General features: G+C 61.9%; 2 protein-coding genes across 2 annotated transcripts; one reads left to right on the top strand and one right to left on the bottom strand.

Annotated features, from left to right (window-relative positions):
- Positions 1–18: 18 nt before the first annotated feature.
- CHLRE_04g229948v5 (uncharacterized protein) lies at positions 19–10,360 on the bottom strand. The gene is made up of 16 exons (XM_043062094.1): positions 10,134–10,360; positions 9,821–9,985; positions 9,480–9,586; positions 9,044–9,108; positions 8,485–8,749; positions 7,383–8,072; positions 6,882–6,951; positions 6,500–6,562; positions 6,114–6,221; positions 5,160–5,297; positions 4,707–4,822; positions 4,319–4,386; positions 3,934–4,023; positions 3,199–3,355; positions 2,540–2,651; positions 19–2,195 (listed from the first exon to the last, which is right to left on the bottom strand). The coding sequence occupies exons 1-16, from the start codon at positions 10,182–10,184 to the stop codon at positions 2,064–2,066; spliced, it is 2,397 nt and encodes a 798-aa protein (XP_042925446.1). The 5' UTR covers positions 10,185–10,360; the 3' UTR covers positions 19–2,063.
- A 570-nt stretch (positions 10,361–10,930) lies between these two features.
- On the top strand, positions 10,931–15,226 carry CHLRE_04g229850v5 (uncharacterized protein). The gene is made up of 7 exons (XM_001692305.2): positions 10,931–11,315; positions 11,397–11,449; positions 11,669–11,760; positions 12,165–12,251; positions 12,706–12,792; positions 12,958–13,082; positions 13,577–15,226. The coding sequence occupies exons 1-7, from the start codon at positions 11,209–11,211 to the stop codon at positions 13,734–13,736; spliced, it is 711 nt and encodes a 236-aa protein (XP_001692357.1). The 5' UTR covers positions 10,931–11,208; the 3' UTR covers positions 13,737–15,226.
- The last annotated feature ends 4,848 nt before the right edge of the window (positions 15,227–20,074 follow it).

Here is a 20,074-nt window from a genome sequence, read left to right as displayed (position 1 = left end):
AAGCCCACCCTCAAGCAGAAACAGAGATCCTGAAGCAATCATTGGCCGTTCCAAATGCCGACGTGACATCCGCAGCGCATGACTCCAGCCACGTACCCAAGTACCCACCTACGTACCAGCCCCAGCGCTGCCAGCCTCTGCAGCCACCCAGCGTCCCATGCCAGCTGTCCCGTGCCTCTCCCCAGCTGTCCCGTGCCTCTCCCCAGCTGTCCCACCCCAGCAGTCCCACATCCGCTGTCCCCTCCCAGCTGTCCCTTCCAGTAGTCCCTTCCAGTTGTCCCTTCCAGCTGTCCCACACCAACTGTCCCACCCCAGCTGTCCCTTCGGCTCCCTTCTCAAACGCAGCTTCAGCAAAATCTACAGCCTGCCCGACTCCCAGCGTGTGCGGCCTTCCGCCCGCCTTCCAAAACGCAACAGCCCCCGCCTCTCCTCGCCAGCCGCTCACAGCCGAAACTCTGCTTCTTTCTTTATCAGCCACAAACATCAGCCACAAACAAGGCCTCGGAAACAACGCCTCGGAAACTTCCTCCCAACTAGTGCGCGGCCACAGCTCCCCTACCGAACGTCGCAGCACCTATCCTCACCATCAGCAACGCTTCCTCACCTCCGGTTGTGTTGTTGGCGTGTTGCACCGCATTCGGCCTGCCCGCCACAATTGTCGTACACATTCGGGCCCCTCTTCTGCTTTGCTTCGCCTTGTTCTTGCCCCTGTTTGTCACACTGTCGCCCGGCCATTGTTTTGCTGCACGCCGTTGCATTACGCTAGTGCTCGTCTACACAGCTCATCCGTGGACGCCGGTCGACTGCCTGCAGGTGCGCATCGGCTATGCTATCCGCGCGGTGTGGCGTCGCATTGAGTCTGTGTGGTGCTATCGCCTTGGCCGGGCGCCCGGAGCGTGAGGAATGCGCGTCAGCAAAACATCGACACAACCTGCCAGCTACCGTCGGTACAGTAACAGCGCGCGAACGACGCACCAATGCCTTGTCCCTTCTTGCTACGCATTTATGTGGGCACGGGTGGGAGCCACACACATCGGGACTACGCTTTCCTGCCCCTTGCCATGTTCCATCACGAGCGCATGACTTCCGAGTCCGCCGCGCACACGCACGTGACACCCGTGCATGCCCCCCGCACCGCCACACAGTGTGCTCTCACTGCGCCGCACCTGCCGACACGCCCTCCCACTTGCCGTTCGCCCGCCCGCAGCAGCACTAGCAGCACTAGCAGCATCGGCAACACTAGCAGCAGCAAATGCGGCACCACAGCCACCCCGCACTCCGAACAGTCCACAGCAAAACCGCATTGGCAGCGGCCTCGAGCGAGCCGTGCGTCAGCAAACAAATGGACAAGACTCCACCACACATGCACCAGTGCCGCGCACGACGCCACTACCGGCTACCTCTCATCCCCAGACCGGCTCCATCTACCCCGAGCTCTCCACAGACCGGCGGTGCTGCTCAGCAGCTGGTGTGTGAGTGTGTCCCTTGTTGCCCCTTGTACTGCTGATGCATACATGTCCGAGATCGCCAGCCTTCCAACACCAGCGAGCAACACTCTCCAGACCGCCAGGCCTCCAGACCTCACCACGACCACCGCGCAGTCCGCGGCCCAGGCACCGGCGGACTGCCGCTGGCTGCTGCCCGCGGCCTTACTTGCAGTTTCCCCAGGCCGAGCTAGCTACAAGTACAGGAGTCCAGCGCACTCCGGGTGGATGGGGTCTTCGCTCCCCCTAGCTACCTGCACCGCCTCACACCGCTGCCTGCTCCCACCACCCCTACGGTGCCCCCGCTTCAGCCACACTTACAGCGCCGCAGTGCCGCCACCCGCCCTTACGGCATACCCCCGCGCCATCACACTACCCGCACGCCAGTACCCCACCCTGCGTCACCGCTCCCCCCTCTCCACCCGAACAGTAGTCAGATGACGCATACGGTACACGCGGGAAGGCCCCCTACCACAGCTGCACCCTACCGCACCACCCCCTCGCGCTACTCCCTCGCAGCTGCACCCTACCGCACCCTACCCCCTTACCACACCAGCTGCCCCCCCCACACACACAGCGCTACCCCCTCGCCATGTCCGCCTCCGAGCTGCCCCCCGGCACCGAGGCGTAGCTGTTGGACTTGTGCTTGGCGGCGAAGGAGATGGGCGCCGGCGGCGGGCCCAGCAGCATCTCACTGATGCGCAGCCAGTCCTGTGGGGTTGTGAGAACGTGTGTGTGCGGGGGGGGGGGGGGATTCCAGGCATGACTAGATAGCGGTTGGCGAGGTGGGCTTTGGGGCGGCGGTCGACGAGTGCGAACCCTGAATATCGAAGGGGGAATGACTGCAGCACCACAGCAGCAAGTTGTGCGAGTTGCGACTGGCAGCTAGCGGGGAGGTGCAGGTGGCACGAAGCAGGCACGATGGCGGTGGGGGGAGGGGAGGCGGTGGGGGTGCGTGCGTGGCGGTCTCCCCACCACTTTCGCCTCTCAAACCCGATCCACTCCCTCCCTCCCCCTCCCCCTCTCCCCCCTCCCCTCCCCCCCCTTCGCCGAACCTGCGGGTCGTCGCTGGCCAGCAGGCTCTCCAGCGGGTTGCGGCCGCGGTAGGCGGGCGGGCGGTGGTTCATGGCCTGGGGCAGCACCTCGATCAGGCCCACGGGCACATACCTGGAGGCGGGCGTGGTGTGGGGGTGTGGGGTGTGGGGTGTTGGGGTGTTGGGTGTGTTGGGGTGTGGGGTTGGGTGTGTGTGGGGGTTCAGGGGAGGCGGAGGGGGTTCCAGGTCAGGGGAGGGGGAGGGGGTTGGTTAGGGGAGGTGGGGTGGAGGTGGTGCTAAGGGCACACGATCAAAACGCAGGTGGGTCAGGGGGTGGTGGTTAGGGGGCGGGCGTGTGGGGGTGTAGGGGGCGGGGCGTGTGTAGCAGGGGTTTTCGTGCGGGTGGAAGGCTGTGAGCAACGGGCACACCACCACCCACACCCCAGCCCCGAGCCAACCACCACCTTCCCAACCCCCACGCACCTGTGTGTGCAGCTGAGCCAGTTCCCCAGCAATCCGCCACCCCCAAACCTCACGTACACAGTCTCACTCTTTCCCCTAGTGCTCTCCTGATCTCAGCCCCCAGTCTAATTCGGGCTGGTACTTACAACCCCCCCCCCCCCAACCCCAACCCCAACCCCCAAGCCCCGCACGACGCCACCCAAACCCAAGCCCCTCACCTGTGTGTGAAGCTGAGCCACTCCAGCAGGAAGCGCCGCGTGTTCTCCACGCCGCGGCTGTCGGCGCCCCAGTGCTCCAGCCCCGCCGCCGCGTACTGCTTGTACAGCTCCAGCCGCTCACCGGCGCTGATGTCCCAGTGCCGCTGCTCCTTGATCTCTGCAGGTTTAGGGTGGGGTTGTGGATGGGGGTGGGGGTGGGTAGCCATCCATGGGATGGTGTGTATCAAATATGAAGTGAAGTGCCGACGTCCAGAGGTACAGCGGGCACACGCGACGCATTCCATACCGTTGTTTCGCCAGCGGCAGGCTGCTGGTTCCCCCGTGTTTCCGTGGCGGCTAACGCTAAAATACTAAGTTCCTATTGAAAGCAAGTAGTCTGGAGTAGTAGGGGGTGTGGGGGGGGTTGTAGATTAACAGCCAAAACTAAACCGAATCCAATGCAAGCGAGGGGGGTTGCAAAGATTGGTGCAGAATACTGTAGCGAAGTAGACAGCAGGCGTAGGGGTGCACGTACCGACGACCGACGGGCCGGGGGCGGGGTTTGGATGGGGTGGGGTGGGTGGTGGTACTTTGTTGCAATGCCCAAAGCAGCCGAGGCCCATTTGCGACATGGGTTTGACGTGTCTCGTAAGCCCTCTGCCCCCCGCCACCCCCAGCTGACCCCCTGCCCGCTCCCCCCTCCCCCTGCCCGCTCCCCCCTCCCCCTTCTCCCCCTCTCCCCCCTCCCTCACACACCTGTGAACAGCCAGGGTTTGATCAGCGCCCCCCGCCCGATCATGAGCGCCGCCAGGTGGCCGCCCGACTCGCCCATGTGCGCGTTCCAGTCTGCGGGCCGTCGGGGTGGGTTGCGGTGCGTTGCGAATAACAACAAAACTGTGGTGTGTGTGTGTGTGTGTGTGTGTGTGTGTGTGTGTGTGTATGCATATGTGTTGTGGTAACGGGCGGAGCGAGCACAGGCGGCGTTAAACGAGACAGCGACGGAACAGCGCGGCGGCGGTGAGCGTGGGGATGCATGCCCCCCCAAGCAAGCCACAACATTGGGCTCTGCTTCATCCACACCCCTGGCTCCCACCCACACCACACCACACCACACCGTCCACTCCCACGCCCATGCACCCACCCGTGTAGCTGAACACGTCGCCATTGCCGATGAGCTGCAGCCCCGTGGCCGCGCAGTTGGAGCCCACCCTGGGACCGGGGGAAGGGGGGAGGGGAGGGAGGGGAGGCAGTTGAGGGTTCTCGAGGTTACGGCGATGGGAACAGGTTGAGGGCATCGGGGTTGAGAGAGCCGAGCCAGGTGAGCGAGGCGTGTCGACATGCAGGCGGGCAGGCCAGCAGCGTCAGACTGGAAGTGATGTACTTGGTGGGATGGGCTCGGTGTGAGTCCAGGGCCGTGTCCAAAACACCTTCGGCCCTCAGCAGGCCAGGCGCAAGCACGAAGCGCCAGCCCCCTCTCCGCCCCTTCCCTCCAGCCCCTGCCCCCCCCCTGTCTCCCCCCCCCGCCTCACTGTGCGATGTAGTCCCAGTCCGCCAGCCGCGAGTAGCGCTGCTGCCGCGTGCGCCCGTGCAGCGTCACGGCGGCGGCGCCCCACTCGCCCGCGCGGTGCAGGAAGGTGTGCGCCACCTGTGTGGGTGGTGTGTTAAAGAGCACAAGAAAAACATTACGCGTAGAACAGTGTATGCAATGCAGAATTACGGCCGCGGGTGGTGTATGTGTGGGTGTGGGTAGGGTGTGTGTGTGTGTGGGGGGGGGGAGGATTGCATTCATGGCCAGTTCAGGAAGTGGTAGACAATCTTGGGAACAGCAGTAGGGGGATAGGGTGGTGGGTGGAGGGGGGAGGGGGCGCTTGTGTGTGGCGGTTGCATTCATGATTTGGTTTAGTTTGGGCTGGAATTGACAATCCCCACCACCCACCCACCCACCCATTTCGCCCATCCCGCCCACCCCTCCCCCCTCTCACGTCCTCTCCGTCGTTGTAGCCCTTGCGTGTCTTGAACGTGAGCGGCACCTCGCCCAGCGCCGCCGCCGTGGCGCGCACGATCTGCTCCATGCGCTTGGGCTGCCGCAGCAGAGCACTGCCCGCGTTCTTGTCGCACACCTGACAGGCGGGAGTGCGCAGGTCAGGAAAGGCAGCAGCAACAGCAGCAGATAGATAGCTGATGGGGGGGGTTCTGTGGGTTCAGAAAAGGTAGAAGCAGCTAAAGCACTATACCGGTAGGTGTGTTCGCTCCTCCCACGTCCTCCAATCCTCCATCTCACCCCCCCCCCCCCCCGAGGTACCGAACGTCTCCAGCTTTACGCGCCACATGCGCCCACGTTATATTAGTTAAACTGGGTACTGTCAGCTTCACGGAGGGACAACGAGCTGGAGCGCGGCCGCCCGGACGGCCGCTCATGTGGTAACGACTTCGTCTGCAGTCTTCAGTGCATCCAGTACCGCGTTTCCAAACATCCCTGCAACCCCCCCCCCCCGCCCCAGCTCCCGGCTCCTCACCAGGTCGATGGGGCAGCCCATGTTGATGTCCATGAAGTCCACCACCCCCCAAATTACACACACGCACATACACACACGCCCCCACTCCCCCCTCCCTCTCCCTTTCTCCCCCCCGCCCCAGCTCCCGGCTCCTCACCAGGTCGATGGGGCAGCCCATGTTGATGTCCATGAAGTCCACCACCCCCCAAATTACACACACGCACATACACACACGCCCCCACTCCCCCCTCCCTCTCCCTTTCTCCCCCCCGCCCCAACTCCCGGCTCCTCACCAGGTCGATGGGGCAGCCCATGTTGATGTCCATGAAGTCCACCACCCCCCAAATTACACACACGCACATACACACACGCCCCCACTCCCCCTCCCTCTCCCTTTCTCCCCCCCGCCCCAACTCCGCCCCCCCGCTCCCGGCTCCTCACCAGGTCGATGGGGCAGCCCATGTTGATGTCCATGAAGTCCACCGCCTCACACTCCTGACTCAGCAGCTGGCCCACACGCGCCAACGCGTCGGGATAGCCGCCGCACACCTGCAGGTGGGGAGGGGGGAGAGAGAGAGAGAGGTGTGAGAGGTGGGTGGGGAGTTGTGGGGGTGGGGATAGTGGGGGTGGGGATTGCAAGCGGTACAGGATGCACTGAAGACTGCAGAGAAAGTCGTTACCAAATGAGCGGCCGTCCGGGTGGCCGCGCGCCAGCTCTTTGAACAGTGGGCTGTGTGGGGCGGTGACACCCCCTAGGTGCCGGTACCCACTCCCAAATCCCACCCACACCGCCGTCCCACCCCACTCGCCCCTCCCGCCCACCCCACCTGCACTCCAAACAGGTCCTCGCACGGGTGCCGCTTCAGCAGCGCCCACTCACTGGCCTGGCCCTGCGCGGCAGGCGGCGGGGTGGGGGGCAGTAGGTGGGCAGCAGGGGAGAAAGGGGGGGGTTGTAGATACCAGCCCAAAATGAACCAACCTCAATGCAATAGAGCAAGGAGGAGAGCGGAGGGGACCAGGAGAGGGGGGCGTGGGCAGGCTGGGCGGCACAACACGGAGCACCCTCTGGGTCATAACACACAGTGGGGGCCGAAGTGGGCGGAGAGGCGAACGGGTTCACGCAAATTCGCTCCCACTTTCGCTCACAGGTGTTCTCTCATAAGAACACACGCACACACACACACACACATACACACACACGGTGCCTACTTGCAGCAGGTTTGTGGCCAGCGCCATCTCGCCGCATGTCACGTCGCAGCCCAGGCCCTTGACGATGCGCCTGAGGGAGGGGCGGGCGGCAGCGGTGGTGTGCGTGTGAGAGGGGCGCTGGTGGGGTAGGTGGGAGTGGAGAGGTTGGAAGGAATGCGGAAGCAAGCTGACACACGTGGCGGGGCTCGCCAAGCTCCGACCCATCATCATATACGGATAGGTCCAGCTATAGCAGTTTCCCCCCACGCTACCCAATCCCACGCCATGTCCATTCCCAGACCACGCACATGACGCACACGCACGTATGCCTCCCCCGCTGTGCTTTCGATACCCCACAAACACATCCGCATACACAGTCCTGCGTGTTCCTTCCTATTCTCCGCGCCTCTCTAACCGACTTGCTTTACACAACTTTTAACCCATACAGAAGGTCCTGTCTCCCTAATCCACACTCACGTACACGCCCACGCCGCGCCTCACCCGCCCCCATACCGTACGCACCTGAAGGGCAGGTTGCCCACAGTGGTGAGTGGTGCCAGGTAGGTCTTGCCGCGCAGGTCCAGCTTTCGCCGCTCCCCCGGGTGCACACGCGAACTCAGGGCCGCCACACCCGTACTGCCCTCCGCCTTGTCAGCCGCCGCCGCCGCCGCCGCTGTTGCTGCGGGGTTGGCGGCGGCATTGGCGGCCTCCTCCTCCTCCGCTGACGCCGCCAGGGCAGCCACCGCCGCCGCGTCCGAGCTGGGTGCTGCTGCTACAGCCGGTCCTGCAGCTACTGCCGGCGCCGCCGCCGCCTTGGCGCCCTCTGCGGCCTCGGAGCCGCCCGAGCCCTCCGTGCGGCGGCGCTTGGCCTCCCGCGTGTCGTCATCCTCCGCCACGTCCGCCGCCGCCGCCTCACCCGCAGCACCCTCCGCCTCCATCGCCTCCGGCGCCCGCTCCGCCCCAGCCTGCTTCTTCCCCTCCCCAGCTCCGTCCTCCTTCTCCTTCTCCTCCTGCTGCTGCTGCTGCTGCTGCTGCTGACCCTTCCTGCCGCCGCCACGGCCGCCGCCGCGTCCACCCCTGCCGCCGTCCCTGCCGCCGCCACCGCGGCCGCCGCCATCTCCTCCCCTGCCGCCGCCGCCGCCGCCGCTCTGCTTGAAGCTGATCCGCAGCCCCATCTCTTTGAGAATGCCGTCGGCCTTCGAGAAGTCGTACCTGTGGGGTGTTCAGGGCACCACTAGTTCGAGGAAGGCGTGGGATGGAGGCGGGGTTGCACTCACGGCTGCTTACGAGTTTGTAGGCAGGGGCGGCAGGGCTGTATTGCGATTGTGGGGCCGATACTGGAGTGCGTGCTAGAGGGCTAAGAACCTTTCATGCCGCTTCCGCGGACGCATTCCGCTGATGCCAGAATCCCTCTCGCCGCAACCTCCCCTCCCCGGGCATGTCGTATTGTCGCACTGTGCGTGTAAACACGCACACAGGGCCCCGATCCCGCTGCCCCGGCCCTGCTCCGCCCCCGCCCTCACGCACCCCCCCCACACACACACTCCCACTCCCCCTCCCACACGCCCTCCGAACTCCCCCTCGGCCCCCCCCCCCGCCGCCACCCCCAACAACCCGCACGCACCGGTTCTTCCACAGCTGCGCCTGCACCTCCTTCTTCATCACGTTCTGCTCCTTCACCATGCCGCCAGCAGCCGGCACCGGCAGCGGCAGCGGACCCGCCGCCTCCGCCTCCGCCTCCGCCTCCGCCGCCTCATCAGCGGTTGCGGTGGAGGGCAGCGGCGCGGACAGGGCCAGGGGCGGCGGCGGCGGGATCGTGGCTAGCAGTTGGTGGTTGGCGTCGTCCGACACGGGCGCCGTGTGACTGCGCGCGTAGCGGCACGTGACGCCTGTGTGTGTGCACGGTATGCGCGAGGGTGTGTGTGATATGGAGTTGCGGGCTGGATCTGGTGTGTGGATTGGATACCGGATATGCGTTGGACATGGAGGGGTGGGTTGGGTATGAAGGTGTTGGGTGTGTGGCCAACCTGCCCAACCCTCGCTCCACCCCTGCAGGCCTTCTGCCGCCCCTCCCCCCCTTGCCTGTGCTCCGCTGGTTTTGCTTGGTTTGGCTTAGTTTGGGCTGGTATCTACAATCCCCCCCCACCACCACACACACACACACAGCATGGCGGCATCCTCACCGTAGGGGCACTCGGAGGTGGCTGCCAGGAAGGGGCAGCTGCCGGGTAGGTCCGCGGGCTTGGAGCTGTGAGTGGGGTGGGGGTGTCGGAGAGGTGGGCGGGCGGGCGCCGCAGCGGAGGGAGTTGGAAGGGGGTTGGGAGCGGAGGCGTTGCGAGGTGGTGTAACGAAATAATGCCAATGTTGTCTAAGACCCGCACTGGGCACAGGTGGCCTGCCCCCAACCCAACCCAACCCAGCCCTCCACTTGTATCCTGTGAGCCATGACCACCTTTCTGGCAGTATTCCTCCTCTCATCCGCTCCCTTTCCGAACCCTCCTAACCCTCCCCGCACACACACACACACACACACACACACACACACACACACACACACACACACACACACACACACACACACACACACACACACACACACACACACACACACACACACACCGGATGAAAGCTCCAATGTCGTGACTGAAGCGGCAGGTGTCGCCGTAGGTGCAGCGGCCCAAGGCGTGGTTGGAGCACAGGTCCGCGCCGCGACCCGCCTTGACGTCCTGGGGATGGGGTAGGTGGGTGGTGCGTGGGGGCGGTGGGGGTGGGGGCTACGCGGCGTGTGGTACGTGTCGTGTGCGGGCGGGGCGTTGGTCAGCGGGGCCTGCCGCCCTGCCGACTTGCAGACCCCCAATACAGCAAGAGTTCCGCGCCGCAGCCACAAACCCCGCGTTGACACGCGCTCCCCCAAACTGCTCTGTCATGATTACGCCCCCCCCCCACACACACGCACACACCTTGCGCATTTGCTTGCGGCCCTGGCTCTTGCTCTGCTCCTCAGGCTTGGCGTTGGCCTCGCCGCTCCCCTTGCCGCCCGCAGCCGTCGGGTCCTGCACAGCCCCGGCGCCGTTTGCGCCGGCAGCCGTCGGCTCTGTTCCAGCCGCCGCGGGTTTCAGTGCCGGCTGCAGCGTAAAACGAGTTTGCAACGGGTTGGAGGGCCAGGGGACGTGCGCAGACACAGAGCATGGTCGGCGAATCGGCGCGAGAGAACATTTTTGCCTTCCATTCATCTTATGCCCTAAGCACACGCATGCATGAAAGATACTATACCTTGCGAATAAGGTATTCCGCTTTCACCGGCACGATGTTCCGCGCCAGCATTTCTTCAGTGCTCAACAGCGGCAAAAGCCCGTCTTCGCCAACAGCTTTCCCGACATTTGCTGTCGGTTCTGTCATGTTGAATTGATGTTCTCCAACTGGCGGCTCCTAGACCCTAACTGAAGCGCAGACAAAACGGCTTCGCGGTCGCTGGAAGAGTTCCACCGCAATTGGCTCTCTAATGAATGTACATACAGCATATACTATGACACAAATGAACATGGTCGCACTGTGCATTCATATGCGGACACATGCGGACTTGAGTCGCATCGGCACGAACCCGGACAGGGGCACCCCTGAACCCGGAGCTCTACCCGGCCTAGAGAGCTCGGGCCAGGCCCGGACTAGCGGCTTGAACAGTGCACATCATGGGCCTCGCCTAGCATTCAAGTAACTTCAAACGCCTGGTCCCATCGCGCTTTCAGTATCGAGTCAGTCAAGCATTACCGCATCCTGATGACCACAAGCCTGGTGTGTACAGTGTGTAGTGCGCTTCACTCCAACGCGTGAGCTTTGCCCCTTTGCTACAGGAGGATATTACATGCATGAGATGCGTGGGACAGGCCGGAAAATCACCACCACCAGCAGGGTCACGATTTGCACAGGTTAGCACGTCAAGGTCCCGGCTACGGTATCCGTAGGGGGCCTTGATCTAAATCAGGGTTGCGCTATGGTGTACGCGTTACTGGTGTGTACCCAAGGCCTTCACGAACTTGAGTACCTGCCTGTCACCACTCCAACGACTAACTCACATCCCGCGCCAATTCGTATCCCCTTCTCCAAACCCCTCCCTGCGCCTCGTGGGCCTATTGCGCTCACCATTTGCGGCATTATCCCAGGCTCTGTTGCATGCTGCAGCTGATCCTGCCCTCAGCTTGGCTGCAGATCGCCTTTGACACGGGCGTACGACTGGGCTCGCCACATGAACCCGCATGCAGGGACGCTTTGCGTTGGGTTCTTTGCCGCCGTTGTGCCACAGGTTTACAGTCACTGGTTCTAGCCTTGCCTTCAGACGAACGCGCGCAAAATGACGCTCACCCGTGGCGATGTGGAGAACAACCCAGAGCACCTGGAGTCGCTTCTAGGAGAATATCATGATGTTCGGCGAGGCTGGCATCCTGACTACCAAAGCTGGTGAGACTTTGAAAGCTTGGAGGGTTTCACTTGCAGAATTCCCTCAGCAACTTCACGCTCCTCCCCTCTCAACGCTTGCAGGCGCATTTTCCACGCCCTTTCATTCTTTATTGGCGGCTCTACTTTCATTGCCGGTGCGTCGGCGTGGCGAGTCTTAACCGCCGCATGAGCGTCGGCGCGCTCTTCCTCTACACACTTGCTGCACGCCGCGGCGCGCACGCCCACGTACATTGTTGTACTGAAAGCATCCTATGACCTGCGCCTTGCTTCACGTGGCTCACACCGGATGCCCACGTCTGACAATCGTTCACCCGCAATCCTTCACCCGCAATCCTTCACCCGCAATCTTTCAGGCACGGTCTGCCTGTTCTTCCCGGGCTATGACACGCTATCGGCGATGCTGTACATCATCGGCTCGCTGGGCTTCCTGGCGGTGGATGTGCAGGTGGGAGGGAGGGCAGGTGGGAGGGACTTGTTTGAAGGGGAGTACCGTATGGGACCTCACGCAGACACCCCTTGCAGGGCTGAAGCGCTGGGAAGGGCGAGGTGGGCTTGTTCACCGGTCACTCGGTCAGGCTTTGAAGCAGGGCGGATATGCTGCAGGGAGGGGGAGGAAGCCGAAACGGCTTGCAGGAGGGGCAAGGCACCTACCAATCTGGGCAGTGCAGCAGTGGGCTGCCGCATTGCGGGGGAGGGGGGGAGTAAGGAGGCTGTGCGGCCATACGTGCTGGGGAGGGAGGCAGAGGCTGTGACTCCATGTACGTGCCGGGCCCGCTGAATGGGCAGCAGTTGGCACCCTGCCAACGCGCCAACAGTCCTGCTGCTGCTGCTGCCTCGCTCCTCACTCAGGAGTTCTTCACCTTCAGCGGGGGGGTGCTGCGAGCCAACATCGCCATGAGCATGGCCGGCAGCACCCTGTACGTCATTGGCTCGGCGGTGAGTGGAGGTCGGGTTGTGGCCGGGGGCCAATGTGTGTGGGGGGGGGCGGGGCGGCGGGGCGCAGTTTGTTCCAACCCCAAAGAAACCAAGGCCCAAAACCAGCTCACAGAGCACGGAGGAGGTTTGGCCTGAACCCTTGAGCCTTGTTTGGGGGCAGGAGTTCAGGGGGAAGGTTTTGGTGTGGGTAAGCTCAATGGGGAGGTCAGCGTGGCTGGGGGGAGCAGCGGGTTGTGGAGATGGAGAGGAGCACCCAGACGGGGTTGGGTAACGCCACGCCACGTGGCCACGTGGAAGACACGATGGATGCAAGGCCACGAATCCTGCAATCCCCGCCCATGGACACTCCGCCACATAGCGACCTTCACGACCTGCTGCACAACAACTCCAGTTCGCCACCCCGCCCCCCCCCCCCCCCCCCACACACACACACGCCACGCCACGCCACGCACAGGGCTTCCTGCCCGCCGTGTTTGCCTGGTGGAGCGCTGTGGGCATCTGGGGCTTCATCGGCGGCTCGGCCGTCATTGGCGTGTCGCAGGTGCGGTGCTTGGGTGCGGGATGGGGGCCAGCTTGGGTTTGGCTCCAGGTGTGTTTGGCAGCAGCGAAGCACTGACGCACAGCAGTCGTACCAGACCACGCGGCGGTAATTATGGGGCGTGGCACCTGCCGTGCACATACCACACATGTTGTGGATTCATTGCAGGCGATCAAGACGTACCGCATCGGCTGCACCAACACCTCGGGCCGCTTCTGCCTGCGCCACCTTCTCACCGACCCGGACGCATGCACCGCAGCGGGCGTGGAGATGGGCGCCTGCGTCGGAGCCTGGTGGGAGCAGCCGGCGGCGGGGCGGGTGCATCAGGCGGGACGGGGGCAGCAGGCGGGCGGGCTGGGGGCATCCTGGGCTTTGGCTGGCGGGGTTGGGGTTGGGATTGGCAGGAGGTTGCGGTTTCGGGCTCGCATCGGCAAATGTGGGACTGGGGAACGGATTCCTTGTGCTTGGGGGCATGTGGGTCAACAAGCTCTGCCTCGCGCACCAAAGGACCATAGTCGGTTTGCAATCCTTGCTCTTCAGCTTCGGCGCCATCACCCAACTACGGTGTACCCTATACCTATTCGACCCACCAACCGCTTGTGCCTGGCCCTAAATCAGCCCCCGCATGCACCCCCCCGGCCTCCACGCAACCCCCTGCGTCCATCACCCCTCCTGACTCCACCCCTCCTGACTCCACCCCACTGACTCCACGCACACCCCTTGACTTCTTACATAATCATGAATGTAACCCTCCCGCCGACTGCCTCCACCACCGGGCTGCTGCCAGGTGCTTCTTCTTCGGCACGGGGCTGTTCAACCGCGGCCCGCTGGACGGCCCCGAGTCCGTGCTGCGCGCCGTGCTGTGGACCTGGGTGGCGGGCAGCTGCTTCTTCACGGCGGGGGCGCTGTGCCTGGCCTACCGCCACTTCCGCATGAACATCGTGTAGCGCGCGCGACATGGCGTGCTGCTGCTGTTGTGTGTGTGTGTGTGTGTGTGTGTGTGTGTGTGTGTGTGTGTGTGTGTGTGTGTGTGTGTGTGTAGTGCACGTGCTGCGTGTGGTCAAGTGAAGGCGTGACAACGGCGCCGCGTGGTGTGACAGTACGTGGAAAGTCCGGAGGTGCGCGTGAATGATATTGATGCGCGCTGCTAGTCGCTAAACTCGCCAGCATAAACAATGTGAGCATTAGAGTTTGGGCTTCGCACCCGATCCCAGAATGGTCGTGCGGCCTGCTCGGAAGAGAAGTGGCAAGGGCTGGCCTCCCCACCGGCCACCGCAGGTGGCGTCAAGCGCGGCATACATGGGGACTTGACTGCTGGAGGGAAAAGACATACGGAGCAAATTGAAATGGTTATGCTTGCACTGCTGTGAACACGGTAGCTGCATGCGCATGAGGGAGGAGTGGCGGCTGGACACTTGATGCGAGGTCCTAGTGATGACGCAGTTGTGTACTCCTGGTTTGGCAGTGTTCAGTCCTCGAAGCGCAGTGTCCAAAATGGAGTTTGCAGGGGTGGATTGTGGAAATGTTCAGTCCTGGAAAGGAAGTGGTGACGCAAGGTACAGAGTGAGAGCTGTCTCCTCCACAATACATGGGTGGCTGAATAAGAATGGGCGGGGGCGGGGACTTGATTTCTTTGTGATTGCTGCTTCCAGTGGAGATGTGCGAGTACCGTCGTTTCGGGGTGCTCTCGCCAGTCCTTGTGTTGACAGATACGTGCAGGCTGCGGTGGCGGCGTGTGCAGGGCCCAGGTAGCGCCCGGGTTTAAGCTGGGTGGACCCACAGCCGTGGTGACAGTACATGCCCCCGCTCCGTTTTGCGTAGCTAGGAGTTGTTGCGGACGCACGCAAGGAGCCTGGAGCTGGCATGCATGTGCTCACAGGCATGCAGGCTGTTTTGTTGGTGGGTCCGATGCACAGCAGCGAGCAAGCGTCGTGTTCACGGCATGGTACGCCAATGTTGGACATCGGTTGCACGCTGGGGCGGGCCGTGCTCCTTGTGCACCACGACAGCAGGGCTTGCAGCCGCGGGTAGCCGCAACTTCTACTGGTGGTGGTTGCGCGTACGGCCACCCAGTACTGAGTATAAGAATGTACGTGTGCGTCGGCACCGCCGTGTGCAAACGGTATGGCACCGTGTATGGGATGCACGGACGTACCGGTACACGGTACCGACGGTATGTGAAGAGTTGGAGTATGGAAAGCGGTGCAGAGTTGAGTTGCAAAAGTAGGTGCGCTGGAAAGGGAAACGGCACGGTAGCCCAAGGGCAATAGAACACGTTAGAACACGAGGTAATGAAGGCATCAGGGGGAAGGCATCTCATCTGGAGTGAGGTGCACGACCTTGCGTACGCGCGGCGAGGACATGATGCAGGATGAGTAGGATGCATCCGGCTCTAGTTCTGTCGGGTTTTGTAGCACGGTATTAAGTGAGGATGCTCCCACGCCGCCCGCTACACGCGCCACATACGGAGAGGCAAAGGCCAAGCAAGAAAGAGTCAGGCAAGGGTCCATGTGCTGCAAAGACGCTGCTCTTCCTTCCCGCTTCCCAGCTTCTCGTTCCCAAACGCCCAAGCTGGCGGGCTTCCGGCCAGTTGACATTGTGTTGGGCTGCCACATCACTCGGCCACACAGTCATGAACGACACTCGCTCACCAGTAGGTTCCTACATCGAACCCAGTCCCAGTTTCAGTCGCTCCGGCCAGCCAGGTATCAGCGCGTGCATGCCGAATGTTTACGCGGACCCATGCCGCCCACTTGCATGGCGGTAGTGGCAAACTGGGCTCGTCCAGACACGCCGCAGAGCGCCGCGGGCTGCACAGCCGCCTGCCCACGCCCCAACTAACTAACGCCAACCCTGCAGCTCTGCCACCGCACACAGTGCCAGCAAGCCGGCCGCTGTTTTGCGGCTGTGTTTGTCCCGTTGCAGCTGCCACTTCGGCGTCAGGTCGGCTGCCACGCGCACGCCAGTTCCGAACCTGATTCATCCTTATAACTCACGCGCCAACTTGTGCAAACCTCCGCCGTGAGTCGTGGTAGTGAGAACTACCGAGTTGGGAGCGGCCACACGCCTGTATGCGCCTAGCCCATGCACCCACGCACGCCCCTACCCACAGCCAATACCGCAGATAGGTCCAACCCAAACTATTGACGAGTGTTGCGGAACTAATGCGTACGTAGACCAGAGCGGAAGGCGGAGTGGGCTTGCAGGCGGCACGAGAGAACTGCAACTACCATACTACTGCGCCCGGCTGGCACAGGCAGGCCGGCCCCGCAACCTGCCACCTGCCGGCCGCCCCTACTGACCCAGCCCCTGCCGCATCCATGACTACACGTCCGGGTGGCGCACACGGCAGCAGCGTGCTTGCCATTCTGTTGCTGACTCGCCCGCCCGCCCTCCACCCGCTGACGCCGCCGGTCCCACTCAGGTATCCGCAGTCGGGCGCTACACGACTACACGTCCACGTCCACGTCCTGGTGCGGCCGCGTCCTCAGCAGCAGGTGCATGCACCAGCTGCGTGACGACGCCGCGTGCATGCTGCCCAGCTTACGAGAGCAAGCCTACTACTAGAGTAGGATGTCGGCGTTGCAGGTGGCACGTCCCTGAGGTCCAGAGCAGATGTCGCTCGCGACTCGCGTCAGCAAGTCCCTCTTGTAACCAATGCAATCTGCCCAGCGCCTCCCGCATCATTCCTGGGTCTCCGCGGACGCGCGCCTTCGCCGTCGTACGCACGTGCTGCACGTGCTGCGGTCGTGTTGGTGCCGCCGCGGCGCCGGGCACAGCTCACGCAGCCACCATGCACGCACAGGCGCAGCAGACGGAGCGAGAAAGGTTACACCGACCAGCAGAGTGCACTCTGGGAACCAGCCTGCTTCAGGCTTGCTTCAGGCTTGCTTCAGGAAAAAGTCACAAGTTAAGGCTTCAGGATGTTTGCTTCAGGAAACGACTATATCAGGAAAAATGCCGAAGCGCTTCATGAAGGGCCTGAAGCACGCACCCCCTGAAGCCCCCCCTCAGGCCGTCACCCATCCCCGCAACCAGTGTTCATGAGAGGTGTCTATAGACACCGAACTGTGATCCCCCTTACCACCGTTTGACTAAGCACGCGCTCCACCAAACCTGAGCATGCACCGAGCAGCGCCCATGTCTCCACTTTCTACTCCTGGCCATGACTTGATACCTGCAGGCTATAATGAGGTCAGTAAATGTGTGAGTCATGAAGCAAAAGCCTATTAACTGTGGACAGCGACAAGCATGCCCGACACCGGTCAATACAAGTCAGGCACAAGCAATGCAGGCCAAACACCATGCAACTCAAACCCAGCAATGCAAAGCAGACACCTACGACGCATGTTGTGAGCGGGTCCCAATGCGTGCGACTGCGAGCCAAGTCCTCACAAAGAACTCCGTCAACACAAGACAACAAGATGAATTTAGGACATGGACGTATACTTATCGTCTGGTAATGTAAGGACAGCCACAGCCACAGTCAGCGACGAAGGTGACCGCGTTGACCACGTTGTAGCAGCTCCACTGGCCGTTCACAAGCAGAGAGCTCATTTAATTGTATTCCTGCACATATTTAATTATCATAGAACTGTCTAAGAGTCAAGCAAGGCAGTGTCGGGGGTGACAAGAAGAATGCTCGCTCAAGTATAGCAAGTGGGCATTCAAACGTGTTAGAGAATTTGTTTTAGTAGTAAGGTTTAGAATACAATAGAGCGGACTATGGAGCTTCAGAAGTTTTATAGTCAGTTGCTGGCTTAGTCCCATGCTGCACCCATGCGAGCCGGGCAGCCTGCACCCCGTAATTCTCACGCACGATTGGCAGAGCAGGCATGCAATCCTTGCCCAAGTGCCTGGTGCTTTTCATGTCTACGGCGCTGTGTTTAGGAAGGCACAGCCTCCTGCCGATGGTGTAGGGGCCACGGAGGTGCGTGTGTGCGGTGCGTGGTCATCCATAGTGGCGGGTTTTAGGGTCTGGGCACATGTAGGGGACCCAAGCCATGGCCCCCCACGTTTATAGTTAGCTGGTTATAGCCTATATCCCACAATGCACGAGTTGGGGGGCGGGCAGGCCCAAGCTGGTGGTGGCAATGCCTTGTGTGGTTGGCGTCACCCATTTTGGCATGCCCCATGCCAAAAAGGGTGACGCTCAGATGTGGGGCCACCGGTGTTGTGTCAGGCAGCTTGCACCCCGTAATTCTCACGCACGGCATGCATGCCATCCTTGCCCGAGTGTCTGGTGCCTTCTCATGTCGCCGGCGCTGTGTTTGGGGAGGCACAGCCTCCTGCCGATGGTGTAGGGGCCACGGGGGTGCGTGTGTGCGGTGCGTGGTCATCCATAGTGGCGGGTTTTAGGGTCTGGGCACATGTAGGGGACCCAAGCCATGGCCCCCCACGTTTATAGTTAGCTGGTTATAGCCTATATCCCACAATGCACGAGTTGGGGGGCGGGCAGGCCCAAGCTGGTGGTGGCAATGCCTTGTGTGGTTGGCATCACCCATTTTGGCATGCCCCATGCCAAAAAGGGTGACGCTCAGATGTGGGGCCACCGGTGTTGTGTCAGGCAGCTTGCACCCCGTAATTCTCACGCACGGCATGCATGCCATCCTTGCCCGAGTGTCTGGTGCCTTCTCATGTCGCCGGCGCTGTGTTTGGGGAGGCACAGCCTCCTGCCGGTGGAGGCATACCGTATGTAGCGGCCAGCAGATGGAGGACTACTCAATAAAACTACTGTGAGCCCTTGCATGATTGTTTCACGCCACACTCTCTGTGGACGCATTGTTTACTTATACAAAGTAGCTCGTATGATGCTGGTTCGCGAACAGCAGACATTCCTGAAGCAATGTTCCTGAAGTGAGGCATCTTACTTGAGCGAGGCCGTGCCCGCCATTAAAGAACTGCCATGAGAGCATTACTCGTGTGCGATCAAGTTACAAAGTTCCATCATTATAACATCGGAGACCAGCGGTTGACGTATGGTAGGCGACCGTGAATGTTGTGCGCATCCTCTTCTCCATTCTCTGGCAAAACCTGTGATAACATATGTGATATGACGAAATTACAGACAAGAAATGCTTCAGTGCGCTGTACATATATGGTGCTTCCGGCCTGTTGGCAGTGTCAGACCTGAAGCCTTCAGGGGGCAGTTCAGTACACCTGAAGCAGCCCTGAAGCAGCCCTGAAGCAAAAGTCGGGTTCCTGAAGCCCCGGCCATTCCCCGAGTGGTGTGTGGGTTACATTATTAGCGCCACGGCTCACAAAGTACAGCAAGTGCCTTGCTTCGCAATGTTTGTGAGCTTCGGTGGCATGATACTCTTTCTTGCCAGCTCCATTCTCCCCACACCATCCATGTTCGCTGATGTTGCCTGGCACTAGGTAGTGACCCGGCGTTAAGACAAATGACACATTTTCATACACACTAAACCGCAACCTGCCGGCGTGCCCGCCGCACCAATCACCAAACACAAGGCACGCACACAAGCAAGGACATGCGTGCACGCACACCACTTTGCAAGCACACATACACGCTCGTCACTCCCATCTTGCGATCTCGCTGGTTGCAGCCCACTAAGTCTACTGCTGTGCCGCTGCTGGAAGGCGTGGGCCATTGGCAGGGTACCGCCGCCGTAAGTTACGCTGCACACAGCTCACGCCTTCTCCTTCTCCTCCTCCTCCTCCGCGGCGGCGGCGGCAGTGGTGGCGGTGACATTCTCCTCCTCCACTGCGGCGGTGGCGGCGACGTTCTCCTCGTCCTCCTCGGCGGCGGCGGCAGCGGCGATGCGGACCACGGCGCCCTGTACCGCACATGTATGGGCAGGTTAGTTGCAGTATGCACAGGGGCAGAACACAAGTCAGATGCGAAAGAAGTGATGCATGAGGACTGCGACCCTCGCTGCTAGATGGCCCCTTGCCAGCTCAGGGTTGCCCCCCTCGCCACACAGTGAAGTCCAACCGACCCTCATGCATGAACCCCTAGCTAACTGCTGGCAGGTAGTTACACATACAGCAGCACCCACCGGCGTCGACGGCGCGGCGCCGATCGATGGGCGCGACAGAGTTACGACAGCAAGTGCGCACACACATTCAAACAGGGAGACACACACACACACACACACACACACACAACATACAGCACACACAAACCACACACAACACACACACACACACATGTGCACAACACATACACACGCACGCATGTCCAGCGTCGACCCTTCCCGCTTGTGCGCGCGGCGGGCACCGGCATCCCCAACGCCACGCCCATCAAGCCGCCGGGCGCCGGGCA

The sequence above is a fragment of the Chlamydomonas reinhardtii genome, chromosome 4, assembly GCF_000002595.2.
Source record: "Chlamydomonas reinhardtii strain CC-503 cw92 mt+ chromosome 4, whole genome shotgun sequence".
NCBI lineage: Eukaryota > Viridiplantae > Chlorophyta > Chlorophyceae > Chlamydomonadales > Chlamydomonadaceae > Chlamydomonas > Chlamydomonas reinhardtii.
The sequence above is the reverse complement of the archived record's forward strand: the minus strand, read 5'-3'. Positions and strand labels throughout refer to the sequence as shown.